General features: G+C 52.7%; 6 protein-coding genes across 6 annotated transcripts; 3 read left to right on the top strand and 3 right to left on the bottom strand.

Moving 5' to 3' along the window:
* Positions 1-425: 425 nt before the first annotated feature.
* TrAtP1_008174 (uncharacterized protein) lies at positions 426-3,589 on the top strand. The gene is made up of 3 exons (XM_066113812.1): positions 426-1,187; positions 1,347-2,220; positions 2,362-3,589. Exons 1-3 carry the CDS (start codon positions 993-995, stop codon positions 3,300-3,302), a joined length of 2,010 nt encoding a protein of 669 aa, XP_065969900.1. The 5' UTR covers positions 426-992; the 3' UTR covers positions 3,303-3,589.
* Positions 3,590-3,726: 137 nt separating this feature from the next.
* TrAtP1_008173 (uncharacterized protein) lies at positions 3,727-5,503 on the top strand. Its single transcript, XM_066113811.1, has 3 exons — positions 3,727-3,875; positions 3,929-4,874; positions 4,936-5,503. Exons 1-3 carry the CDS (start codon positions 3,845-3,847, stop codon positions 5,366-5,368), a joined length of 1,410 nt encoding a protein of 469 aa, XP_065969899.1. The 5' UTR covers positions 3,727-3,844; the 3' UTR covers positions 5,369-5,503.
* Positions 5,504-5,905: 402 nt separating this feature from the next.
* TrAtP1_008172 (uncharacterized protein) lies at positions 5,906-6,696 on the bottom strand (the record flags this gene model as incomplete). Its single annotated transcript, XM_066113810.1, has 2 exons — positions 5,906-6,084; positions 6,600-6,696. 2 exons carry the CDS (start codon positions 6,694-6,696, stop codon positions 5,906-5,908), a joined length of 276 nt encoding a protein of 91 aa, XP_065969898.1.
* TrAtP1_008171 (uncharacterized protein) lies at positions 6,580-9,139 on the top strand. Its single transcript, XM_066113809.1, has 2 exons — positions 6,580-6,700; positions 6,795-9,139. Exons 1-2 carry the CDS (start codon positions 6,682-6,684, stop codon positions 8,849-8,851), a joined length of 2,076 nt encoding a protein of 691 aa, XP_065969897.1. The 5' UTR covers positions 6,580-6,681; the 3' UTR covers positions 8,852-9,139.
* Positions 9,140-11,515, bottom strand: TrAtP1_008170 (uncharacterized protein). Its single transcript, XM_014086571.2, has 4 exons — positions 11,360-11,515; positions 11,095-11,261; positions 10,689-11,010; positions 9,140-10,634 (listed from the first exon to the last, which is right to left on the bottom strand). The coding sequence occupies exons 1-4, from the start codon at positions 11,403-11,405 to the stop codon at positions 9,499-9,501; spliced, it is 1,671 nt and encodes a 556-aa protein (XP_013942046.1). The 5' UTR covers positions 11,406-11,515; the 3' UTR covers positions 9,140-9,498.
* A 373-nt stretch (positions 11,516-11,888) lies between these two features.
* On the bottom strand, positions 11,889-12,707 carry TrAtP1_008169 (uncharacterized protein). Its single transcript, XM_014086391.2, has 3 exons — positions 12,443-12,707; positions 12,201-12,341; positions 11,889-12,109 (listed from the first exon to the last, which is right to left on the bottom strand). The coding sequence occupies exons 1-3, from the start codon at positions 12,608-12,610 to the stop codon at positions 11,960-11,962; spliced, it is 459 nt and encodes a 152-aa protein (XP_013941866.1). The 5' UTR covers positions 12,611-12,707; the 3' UTR covers positions 11,889-11,959.
* Between the last annotated feature and the right edge of the window lie 305 nt (positions 12,708-13,012).

The following is a 13,012-nucleotide window of genomic DNA, read 5'->3' as shown; positions in this document are numbered from 1 at the left end:
CCATAACATTGCTAGGTCCAGCCTCAGAGCGTGCCCTTGTCGCTGTTATGGAAGACCAAGATTTCCAAAAGGATCCACAGGCTTTGATTTGGTGGCTGAAATGTTAATTTAATCGCCAAGATCTTGGAGGTCAGCCCGGGTACATGTAGACCAGATGCGTGTAACAAGGCTTCGAGTAGAGATGAAACGGACGCCTTTGACCACTGGCAAATGCTATCTGAAGTCTACAGGCCTAGACCATACTTGCAAAGTACACGCAAAGAGATTGCTAGAACAAATTATTAGTTCGTACCATCAGATGATTATTGCTCTTAACGCGGCGATATCTTGGACGCCAAAACAGGCATGTGACTTACAAGGTCTCGAGCTAAAGGTCAGCTGTGCCTAGCATCCTCCAGTACCAAGCACCGCTCACAATCATTTGTATTTCATCTATAATACCTAGTACGTACGAACTAGAACTGCCTTGATGCCGATTTTTCATGCTATTCATGCGCCCCTCAGTCGAGATTTGCAGGTGCTGCTGGCATCACATCATTAATGGAGCCCTACCGCCAAACGCCTTGAACCAACGCCGCTAGATGTTTAGCACCTGCAGCGCTAGGTCGGCCTGCGCTTTTTTCTCCCTCCAGCGGCCCACGATGGGTGTTTTCGGGTTTCAGGCTGCGGTCTTCACTGCTCAGGTGCCCTATAAGCCGCCTATAAGCTGCCCGCGCCAACCGAGGCGTTCGCCGCCCAGTAGGCGAGAAAAAAAAAGTGCCGGGGTGACTTGGCCAGGGCTTAATATCTGGTGACCGACCTTTCGACTTCATTCCGTCACCCTTGAAAATCCCTCCTCCACTGTCATTGGCTGCAACCTCTGGCTGACTCCGGAAAACTGGTTTTCGTAGAATTGAAATCCGTTCTTTGATTTTTTTTTTCCCTTCCTGCTCTCGACGACGAAACTTTGGAACGTGCATTTTTTCGACGCCCGCGAGCCGCCAACCGCAGCCATGTCCATGGTCAACGCCTCCCGAGGGAACAATCCGAGCCGGAATCAGCCACGGAGCACCACGCCATTCAACAATGCTTCCTCTGCCGCTGCGACTTCCGGCATCCCTCGACCGGTGCTAGACCAGCAGCCGCCTGCTGAGTCCAGTGCTGCCGGCCTCAGCGCAAGCAGACAGAAGCAATCCAAGCGCGATGAGGTGAGTTGACGGGTTGATTTGTTTACTACAGCTATTGTCTAGGCCCCTTAGCGCTGTCTTGGGTCAAGGTGGAGAGCTCTTTGGAAAGAAGCTATACATGACGACCCCTCAGTTGCGATGGTATCGAGTGTATCTTACGGCTAATGCGCGCACACACAGGCAATTCGCAGGAAGATGGAGAGCGATCTCTCCAAGAAGAAGACTCTCACGGGCCGGTCGCGACCGAATCGCAGAGCCCCTCCCGGTACTGTGCTTGCCCTCAAGCCGAGCCAGGCCCTCCAGATCAAGCCTGCCACGACGGTCTCCGAGGCTGCTCAACTCATGGCCGCAAAGAGGGAGGACTGCGTGCTGGTTACTGATGACGAGGACCGGATTGCCGGTATCTTTACCGCCAAGGATCTTGCGTTCCGTGTGGTCGGGGCTGGACTCAAGGCTGCCAACGTCACTATTGCTGAAATCATGACCAAGAACCCTCTCTGTGCCAGAACCGACACAAGTGCAACCGATGCGCTGGACCTCATGGTCCGCAAGGGCTTCCGCCACTTGCCCGTCATGGACGAGAACCAGGATATATCCGGTGTGCTGGATATCACAAAGTGCTTCTACGACGCCATGGAGAAGCTGGAGCGGGCATACTCCTCCTCGAGAAAGCTCTACGACGCCTTGGAGGGCGTGCAGTCCGAGCTGGGCGCCAGCCAGCCGCAGCAGATTATCCAGTATGTGGAGGCGCTTCGATCCAAAATGTCTGGGCCCACACTGGAAACCGTGTTGAATGGCATCCCGCCTACCACGGTCAGCGTCCGGACCTCGGTCAAAGAGGCTGCGGCCATGATGAAGGAAAACCACACCACTGCAGTGCTGGTGCAGGACCAGGGCGCCATTACCGGCATTTTTACGAGCAAGGACGTTGTTCTTCGTGTCATTGCTCCAGGCCTGGACCCGGCCAATTGCAGCGTCGTGCGTGTCATGACCCCTCACCCCGATTTTGCCCCAATGGACATGACCATTCAGGCAGCCTTACGGAAGATGCACGGTAAGCACGTCTAATTTCTGCCTCTTTTCAATTCTCCCCCACCTCTGCTGCCCTTATTCCAGCTCCATGGCGATTTCGTTTTCGAATGCCGTAAAAGCATATAAATCATGGTCAAATATGTGTCTAACAATCATATTTCAGATGGCCATTATCTCAACCTTCCCGTCATGAACGATGGCGGCGAAATTGTGGGAATGGTCGATGTGCTCAAGCTGACTTATGCCACATTGGAGCAAATCAACACAATGTCAAGTGACAGCGGCGAAGGCCCCGCGTGGAATAAGTTTTGGCTTTCCATCGATCATGAGACGGAATCCATGGTGTCCGGCGACGGCAGCCTCAGCCACCACCCTCACCACGGGGGCTCTCGTATGATGTCGCCTGAGGCGAACCGCCTGGGAGATAGCGTCGCTCCCAACGACTCTGCATCGCACATCGGATTGGACTCACCTCCTCACTCGATCATTCCGGAGCACACGCCCGGCGATATTCCGTTTGCCTTCAAATTCAAGGCGCCTTCAGGACGCGTGCACCGATTGCAAGTTGTTGCGTCGCAAGGCATCGAGTCGTTTGTGCACGCCGTCGCATCCAAGCTCGGAAATGAAATCGAGACCCTTGGAGGCATGCCTGATGTCTATGACGGCAGAATCGAAGGCGCTGGCTTTGCTCTCAGCTACATGGACAACGAGGGAGATACCGTGTCCATCACCACCGACAATGACCTGCTAGAGGCCATTCTCCTCGCCCGCCAAGCTCTTCTTGAGAAGGTCGACCTCTACGTGCATGACTCTGAGAAGCAGCCTTCAGCTCCTTCAGTGGAGGCAATTCCTACCCCGGTCTCATCATCTACAGGCCTCCGTGAGCGACGGAGAACTTACGAGGAGGAATCAGAGAGTGAGGAGGAGGAATCAGAGGAGGAGGAGGAACGGCCTGTTCGCCGATCGCGGAGATCAAGGACGGCGGTTCACCAGGAGCAGGTTATTGCCGGTGTGCCCAACGATCTCTTGCTGCCGGGTGCCATCATCACTCTTGCGGTCGTTATTGTCGGAGTGTTTACTATTGCTAGAGCGACTAGCCGGTAAAGAATGCAGTGCATCTCCCCTGTTGTGTGGCGTTTTAATTTCCATAATGACCTTGACGAAGAAAAAGTTGGTTGGCATTGGTAACTGTAGATTTCTCAAGCACAGACAAATCGTCATAGATTTAAGGCTTTTTATCAACGAGTTTTACATGTAATTTGACATGATTATATTACAAAGCAAGGGAAAGTATCTATTAGAGACAAAATCGTGTAAATTTTAATATTCTCGTAGTGAATGCTTCATTTCAATGCATCAACATATAGAGCACTTACAATACATGATATCAAGTGGCATGCAAGATGGCGTGTCCATCACAAGCCGCTTCCGACGTGGGGTAAATTGCCTGCTGCCACCCGAAGGGAACCTTCAACGACCGCGGGGTCATTTTAGTGCACAGCAAGAAAGCGTTACTAGCAGCTCTGGCTCTGTGGCGGAACCGGAAAATGTGCCTCGCCGCAGACGCTCCATCCATGGCGGCGTGATCCAAAATTTGGACTTGGGCGATCTAGCCGGACGGCAGCAGGAGCGCAACACAAGCCGCAATGAATGTCCAGAGCGCTGCTGTGCGGCATGGTAAGTCAATTGAATGTGCAGATTTTGTTTAGGAGGGCTCTAACCAGATACAGGCCGCCGCGCATTGGCGTCTCCTCTGCCGCGAACCGTTCTGCGACAAATCTCGACCGAAGTCAAGACGGCGACAGCCTCAAGCTCGACATCCAATGGACCTGCCCAGGCGTGGCCGACGCCCCAGGCTGCCGCTGCCACTCCCAAGATGGTCTCGTCATCGAAGAAGAAGCAGAAGATTGTCGAAGAAGTCATCATGACGCTTGGAGCCAACTCTTCGCAGCAGCACCACGGAACCGCATGGACAAAGGCGCATCAGAGGGGCAAGCAGAACCTGACTCCCTCCCAGCAGTATGCCGAATTCCAGCGCATCCAGAAGAATACGAGGAGCCTCGGTTCGAAGCTCGAGAAGCGCTACATCCCCACGGAAATTATCAGCAATCCTCCCCAGCCAGAGGATGTTACGCTGGAGCTGTTGATGGCGTCGCAGACACACATGGGACACAACACCTCACTATGGAACCCGGCCAATTCACGATACATTTACGGCGTGCGACAGGGCGTCCACGTCATTTCTCTTGAGACGACAGCGGCACATCTTCGACGGGCGGCCCGAGTGGTTGAGGAGGTGGCCTACCGCGGCGGCATTATCCTCTTTGTCGGCACCCGCAAGGGCCAGATGGAGATTGTCACAAGGGCTTCTGAGCTGGCAGGCGCCTACCACCTGTTCACAAAGTGGACCCCTGGAGCCATCACAAACCGAGACGTCATTCTCAAGACCCAGGGCATGAAGGTGGTGGATCACATGGATAAGGAGCTTGATGGATTCGACATGTTCAAGGGCACGGCGAGACCGTTGCTGCCGGACTTGGTGGTTTGCCTCAACCCCTTGGAGAATTACACGCTGCTGTACGAGTGCGGCCTGAAGAACATTCCCACAATTGGAGTCATTGACACAAACACCGATCCCTCGTGGGTCACATACACGATTCCCGCCAACGACGACAGGTTAGTACAACTTTTGCTAGATCCGTTTGCTTCACTCTGATCACTGCTAATTCTCTTCTAGTCTTCGTGCTATGGCATTGGTTGCTGGAGTCCTGGGCCGTGCGGGAGAGGCGGGCCAGAAGCGACGTATTGAAGACTCCAAAAAGGGCGACATCTCATGGAGCACCTCTCCCGAGCTTAGCCGCCACATGAGAAAGGAAGTGCAGGCCGCCGTCCTCAAGAGGAAAGAGGTTATGGGCAGGATGCAGGCCAATATTCAGGGATTCACAGACGAAGAGTTGAAGCTGCTGAGGTCACAGTACCTGGGCGAGCAGCAGGAAGAGGTCACTGAGGATGAATTGGTGAATCTGATGGGAGAGACTGTCGCGAGTGAAGCTGCAGCGGCGCCTGCTGAGACGCCGTTGAGCGCGCAGTTGGGTGGCATCGAAGCGCAGCTGGAGAGCTTGAAGGTGAATGCTGCCGAAATTGAGTCAGCAGTCCGGAAAAGTGTATGAAAAGACAATATTAGACGCATTGTATAAAAGGGGGAAAACAGGGGAGGAGAGGCATTTTTAAAACACAAACTGTATAATAGACGACGGGTGTATATGGGATGCATGTATGCAGGTGCACGATTTGCAAACGAGATGAAAGTTTCCACCTTTTTTCTGCTCATTTCAAATTCGATTCCGTCCCATCCCTTGCCCTTTTTATCTTGTCCCAATTTCTCTTCCTCTTCTCTTCCCTTTTCTACTTTCCCCCGAGCAACAGCCGCCTTGCCAGACATCGCCAGCCAGCTTAACCTAGAGGAAAACCCTCCGAGCCGACCAGAAAAAAAAAAGACCCGGAGAAACTCTCGTTCCGAAAGGGGATTTACCTTTTAAAGATAAGGTACCTCCGATACCTTTTTTAGCTGCCGACACCACACACACACCACCCTGCAAAAGGGCTTTCCGCCTCCCCCGAGCAGAACGTCGCACGACGAACTTTTCAGCACAGCAGCACAGCAACCGGCACCAGCACCAGCACCAGCAGCAAGCAAATCCAGCAGCTCAGTGGAAGAAAGCAAAAAACAGCCAGCAGCCCCCCAAAAGCAGGACGTCAGCAGCGCGAACAGCCGCCGCCAGCCAGGCACCAAATTCCAGAACGAAGAAATTGGCTGCCATCCAGGAAAAGAAAAGAAGCCCTTGCACTTTTTCTTTTTCTTTACTAGGGGCGGTAAATAGTGAGGCTGGAAGCCCACGCAAAGGGTTCAAGCAAACCAGAAATTTTAGAGGACGACCCTTGATTTTTTTTTTACCCTTCTTTCCACTTTGGGCCTTTTTTTGCGTGCGGTGCTGCAGCTGCGCTGGGACGTACCTGCAGAGAGGGAAGGGAAAAATTTCCTAGGCGCTTGTTCTTTTTTATCTCTTTATCACAACGTCACACCTCTATCGTGCAGGCTTGTAGTGGCCTTGGCTTCGACTTTTTTTTATTTTTTTTTTTTTAGGTGGACTTTTTTTGGAGGAGAATATTCGGGTTTCTTTCTTTTCTCTCTTTTCTTTTTCGGCATCTTTCTTTTTGTCTTTCCTTTTTCTTGCTGCAAGGGGGGAGGGAAATATTGCTTCCTATCCTGAGGGGATATTTCCTTTCTTTTTTTTTTCTCTTTTCTTTTTTTCCCCCCTTCAATTTCCCATCTTTTATCCATGGTAAGTTGTCCTCTTCTTTTTTTCTCCCTTCTCTCTTACCCCCCCATCCAAGCTATACCCAATTGGCTTCCCAAGACCCTTCCATCCCAAACGTCCCTTTCTTCCTTTTCGGTCTGAAGGGTGTGCTCCCCTTGCTTGGGATGACGTACCCCCATGGTGGTGATTCCCTCAACCCAGAACTGACTGATGCTGCGGCGAGGCTCGTGCCGTTGATGTTTAAGCGGGCCGGTGGCTGATTATCAAATATGCACAGAGCATCCTGCGTTGACCAACGGCTTTCCCCCTTCTCTCACGCCCCTCCCTTTTCCGAGCTTTGCCACGCACGCGCTACTAGTTTCTCCTGCCATCGCATCTCGTCCCGGCTCAGCGCAAACGATGCCGGCCGCCGTCGATGACCCGGCCAGCCCCACAATCCACCGGGTGTCCGGCCAGGCACCGTTCCCGGACCCGAACAACCCGATTCTGCCGCCGGACATTGTGCCTCGCCAGGTGACGCTGCGAGACCGCCAGACCGTGGCCACGATTGTGCCCTTTGCGTCGCGCCACCAGATCCCCGTGTCGCTGGTCGTGTACCTGTGCGCGCAGATCAACAAGGAGATTGATGGCGGCGACACGTACCCCCTGATGGACCCCTTTACGGCCGATGGCTTCGCCGACTTCTGGTTCCAGAACTTTGGCGCCGTCATGCTGCTGGGGAGCATCGAGGGCGCGCATCAGCTGCTCGACGGCAAGGACTGGGCCAAGGAGTGTCTGGGCAGCTTCTACATCCGGCCCAACTACCCCGGCCGCAGCAGCCATGTGTGCAACGGCGGCTTCCTCGTCACGGACGCGTCTCGTAACCGCGGTGCTGGTCGCTTGATGGGCGAGGCGTACATTGACTGGGCGCCGCGGCTGGGCTACACCTACAGCGTCTTCAACCTCGTGTACGAGACCAACGTGGCGTCGTGCAAGATCTGGGATGCGCTGGGCTTTAAGCGCATTGGGCGAGTTAAGGGGTGCGGAAACCTCAAGAGCTACCCCGACCGTCTCATTGACGCCATCATCTACGGACGAGATCTGGCTCCTGGCGAAACCGAGGAGCTGGTAAGTGAAGAGCGCTTCGACAAGATCAAGTACTACCTCAAGTACGGCAAATATCCCAACGGCGCAGACCGCGCTGAGAAGAGCCGTCTGCGCAGTGCGGCGACGCACTACAAGCTGCTCGACGGGGACAAGCTCATGCTCAAGGACAAGGAGGTCATATCCGACCCGGCGCGGCAGTACGAGATTGCGCGCAGCGTGCACGTCATGCACCACGGCGGCATCAACAAGACGACGGCCACCATTGCGGAAAAGTACCACTGGAGCCGCATCAAGGAGACTGTCAGCGACGTGATCCGAGCCTGCGCCGAGTGCAAGGAGCTGGGCAAGACGCCGAATCCAGGCGGCACCAAGAAGACGGCTACGCCTGTCACCACCACGGCCGCGTCGGTGGCGGCGTCTACAATCACGACGCCTGCTCCCACGCCCATCCTGCCCAGCAACGGCCCTCCACGGAACCACTCAATACCGTCCAACATTGCCACCACGGGAAGGATCCTGGCTCTGCAAAGCCACGACACGATGCTATCGCTCTCACCAAGCACCAGCCCCAGCCCCAGCGCATACGCAAACCCCAGCGACATCTCCGTCATCCAACCGTCTCAGACGTTTCAAACCACCCAAAGCCTCCACCATCACCAACAGCAGCAGGCGCAGCAGCAGCAGCACCACCACCACGGCCTCTCTCCAGACCCTCACCACCACCAATACCAACAACAAGCCCTGCATCATCACCAAGTCGCCCACCAACAACCCTCCCTCCACCACAACCCCCATCACCCAGCCCACCACCTCCACAACCCCATGCTGCAAGATCAGCCAAACCAGCACGAAACCCACGTCTACCAGCCCATCGACCCCCAAATCATCAACCACCACCACCACCACCCCCAGCAACACCACGACATCGCCTTTGAGCACTACCACCCGCACGCCGACTTCCAGGCCCTGCTCAGCGCAACCGAAGACGTCGTCGTGCCTACCCAGCCCGACGGCGACGTCCCGCCCTCGGTGGACACCGACCTGGAGATGCTCATTGAGCACGACGCCGTCGACGACGACGACGTCAACGACGTGGGGCAGAATGACCATCATGCGAATCACGTCCTGGGCGACGACGACGTCATGGTGGATGGCTTAACGGGCGGCGCGCCGCAGATGATGCGCCGAATAGGACATAGAGATGGACGGAGCATGTATGACTTGAATTTTGGCGGTCCGGCGGTCTGATTCTTTTTTCTCTGTCTCATCTTCGCTTTTTTTTTCCTTTTTTTATTCATCTGTTTTTTTTCATGATGAGAATGAATTGAGGCGAGGCGTTGAAGCCCTTTTTTTTTTCTTTTCGCTTTTCTTCTTCTTATTCTTTTTTTCACTTTTTAGCATAGGTAGGAGTATAAGAGTAGGAAGTATGATTGTGTGCGTCAAGTGTATGTAAATGGATATATATGATGTATATACGGCCGCAGAACCAAACTGGGTATGATATGATATCCCTTATAGATTCATATAAAAAGAAACAATCTTCTTTTTTTTCCTAGTCTTGATGCTTTGCTATTCAATCTTGATGATGTGACTTGTTGTTTTCCTCACTGTAGCCCTCAACTCAATATGCGATTCTAAATTAAGCCACATTAAAGGCTTTACATGAGACACATCAAAGATTTTACAGTAAATCGTCGGAAAAATGTCATATCAAAAAAAGTCTAGTAGACAATAGAGGCCAAATTCTTTTTCTAGGTATCTTACAAGATCCTCAAAAACCTCCATTTCCCTTTCTTTCTTTCTTCCCTTAATTTTTTATATGCGAAAATGCTCAAGTCCCCCAACTTGCGCCTCAATTCTTCCACTCATGCTTTTCTTCTAGTCTTCCCCTTTCTTTACCGTCGAGGCATGCCCCGTCCTCTACCCCTGATTGCCCTCTGAGCCGCTCCCGGGGGAAGCTGGCCCGGTGCCTGTGGCTTGGCGCTCTCCTCATTTCTGATAGTCTCATCAACACCCAGGATCAAGCAGCTGGCCTCGGTGGCAGCTTGCAGAGCGTTGACCTTGATCAGGGAAGGCTCCCAGACGAATCGCTTCAGCATGTCGGCGGTTCCCTCGTTCTCAAAGTCAACACCAGCCCATGTGTTGCCCTTTCGGTGCTCCACGCGGAGCTTGTTTAGGATGTCGGTGGCGTCGAAACCGGCATTGTCGCACAGCTGTCGGGGAATAATCTCCAACGCCTTGGCAAAGGACTTGATGATAGCCTGCTGCTTGTGGGGGATGTTCTTGTCGGCAAACTGGTGCAGGTAGGCAGAGATCTCCATCTCAACGGCACCACCACCGCCAACAATCGTTCGGTTCTTGACGGCTCGCTTGACAATCATGATGGCATCGTGCAGCGATCGCTCGACCTCGGCAATGAACTGCTCGGCTCCTCCACGCAGGACCAGGGTGCAGGTCTTGGCCTCGGGGCAGCCCTCAAAGAAGTTGAATCTCTCACCACCAATCTGCTTCTCCTCGAAAGTCTCGCAGGTTCCCAGGTGCTCTGCCAGAATGTCTGAGCATGTTGACTGAGTCACGGCACCGGTGGCCTGAGTGACTCGCTCCATATCTTCAGCGGCAACACGGCCAGCACAGAAAATGTCCCGGTCGGCAAAATACTGGGTAGCCAAGTCACCAATGGGCAGCTTGCTGAGAACAACCTTGGCGCCAGTCTTGGAGATGGCCTCCAGCTTCTGGTAGATGATCTGCCACTCCGCATCCACGATGGCCTGGTATTCTGAAACTTGCTCAACGCGAACCTCGGCGTTGTCCTTCTCGGCCTTTAGCTCCAGCTCGACATTCAGGCACACAATCTTGGGCTTCTGGAATGACTTGGGCTGCTGCTCGAAACCGGCATAGGAGAAGGTCTTCTTGAAGGCAACGCCGTTGACGAAGTGAGACTCGGTTAGGGAACCGCCGGGGATTTTCTTGATGCCGATGAGCTTCTCGTTCAGGTCGTCCTGGTCGAGTGACAAGACGGCGTCAACCACCACTATATACTGTTAGTCTCCATGTAATATCTCACATCATTTGCGTGCAATCATACTCTTTGTGAAGAATTCTGTGTTTCTCTTGATAAGCTTGCTCGTCATGGCGGTGGCGGCGAGTTTGTTCAGGGTATCGCGCTGGTTGCCATCATCAGTGCTGACGGCAATCTCCTTGATCTTGTTGACGGCCATCTGCACCGCTCTCCTCAAGCCCTTGATGATGATTTGTGAGCTGACACCCTGTTCGACGTGCTCCTTAACCTCCTTAAGGATCTCTCCAGCCAGGACGACGACCGACGTGGTTCCGTCTCCGACCTCAGCATCTTGTGATCGTGCGATATCGACGAGGATGCGGGCAGCGGGGTGGACGATGTCGAGCAGCTAATCCATGCACTCAGTCAACTTGATTCTCATCATCTTATAGCGTTCTTCAAAAGAAATGTCGTATATAGGGATCGGCCGTACCTTCATGACAGTCGCGCCATCATTGGTAATCGTCTGCCTGCCATTTTCGTCCACCATCAACAGGTCACCACCGTAGGGGCCTAGCGTCGACTTGATGGTGGCTTGGACCGCTAGACAGGCATTGATGTTGGAGACGATCTGGCCTTTGCCCTGGGAGGTGTCGGTTCCTGCAGCCCAACTTTTGTCAGCGATCGTGTGTCTGTAGCCTCGTTGGATGGCGGGCAGCGGTGGGCAGCGACGGTGGGGTAAATTTGCGTTGTGGTACCTTCTTTCAGGACGATGATGGTCGGCGTCTGGCCTCCGAACGACATTTTGGCGGTATTTTGTGATGGACGAGGGGCCAAAACGCTTCACGACGAGGGGAGTTGAGATGCGGTGGCTTTGCGGATTAAAGGGGCAGAATCCGGCGTCTTTGGGGGCTCGCGGGTGTGCGAAGCTGTCGAGCTCCGGAAAATTGTTGCAGCCTTGACGATTGGACTTGGGCGCACGGACCAGGGCCAGGGACATAGGAGAGAAGAGCCCCTCCAACCCCTTTAGGCACTAGAAGAATCTGGTGGGAGGTGGCAGAACCCCGCCAGACATTCATAGTAGATGAGATAAGATATCAGCCATATATGGTGAGAAAGAGGAAAAATATATAGAAAAATTGAAATGAAATTATATATATTCCAATATTAATTCTTAGCTCGCGTTGAAGACATCGGTTTGTACTGGTCTCGTTGGGGCAAGCACTTGGCATTATACATCGACAGTAGGAATCACAGTTCGAGATTGTCTTGACAAAACCCATTGCTACTGCTCATAATATCTTGATGCAGAAAGAGTTAGATTAATATTTATTTCATTTATAACCACTATATCAAAATTATAAAGTTGGAGAAGGCGGCTTTCCCTTGCCTCTGCCTGGCGCTGCTTCAAACTTGGCTTTCCACACATCTTCCTGCTGAAACAAGGCGATACACTCCATGGCGGTTGGTTTTCCGTAATCTGGGTCTGCGCCGCCCTCTACTAGGACCTATTCATTCATTATTTAGCGTTTAACCGAAAAGGAAACAAATATCTGATGAACAAATATATCCATGTCGGCAGAGGATGTTCGCGCATACCTCAATAACAGCATCCTCCTTCTTGAACACGGCTCCGGCAAGGGGACTCTGCCCTCTGTCGTTGACACGATTCGGGTCGGCGCCGTGTTGTATCAGCAGTCTAACAAGTTCTGCGTGTCCGTGATATGCTGCGAGCATGAGCTGGAAAATACACGTGAGTCATGTTGCCATATATCAAGAGACATAGACAATCCTGCCGCTGCAGTTTAACAAGACGGTGTTGCCTATAATGAAGCTCTTACCAATGTGTCTCCCTTTTCGTTTGTCATATTTGCCGGCAATCCAGCCGGAAGAGCTTGCTCAAATACGGCGACATCGCCAGTTCTGGCAGCATCGTACATTCGTCCAGCAAATGCAATGACTTCGGGCGAGAGCGTCGGAGCGCCTGAAGATTGCTGTGAGGGGTCCATGGTGTTATTAGCGATTAAATGTTTTCAGTTTACTCAGTCCGCGTTGATTGTAATTAGTATAGGACTATTCTCTGTGTAAGATTAAAGAAAGATGAACGATTTTGCATAGGAAAGAAACAAAGTTGCAAAGTAAAATATTCGCAAGCTATATGGAGTTGAGATCCCGAGCTCCGAGCTGGTAGCCACCGATGACGTGTGAGGTGCAGCGTCCGCACTGGCGACGATGCTGGAATTCGCTTCACATGCCGAAAAAAGCCAATGAGGCATCAACGCCGGCGGACTATATCAAGACTTGGGAAATTGATAGAGCACAGAGTAAAGTTCTACTATATGGATAAATGAGAATTTTAATAGGTCTTGTTGACGAGTGCAGTCTATGGATAGTAAAGACATGATCAATAA

The sequence above is a fragment of the Trichoderma atroviride genome, chromosome 4 (genome assembly GCF_020647795.1).
Source record: "Trichoderma atroviride chromosome 4, complete sequence".
NCBI classification, from domain to species: domain Eukaryota; kingdom Fungi; phylum Ascomycota; class Sordariomycetes; order Hypocreales; family Hypocreaceae; genus Trichoderma; species Trichoderma atroviride.
The sequence above is the reverse complement of the archived record's forward strand: the minus strand, read 5'-3'. Positions and strand labels throughout refer to the sequence as shown.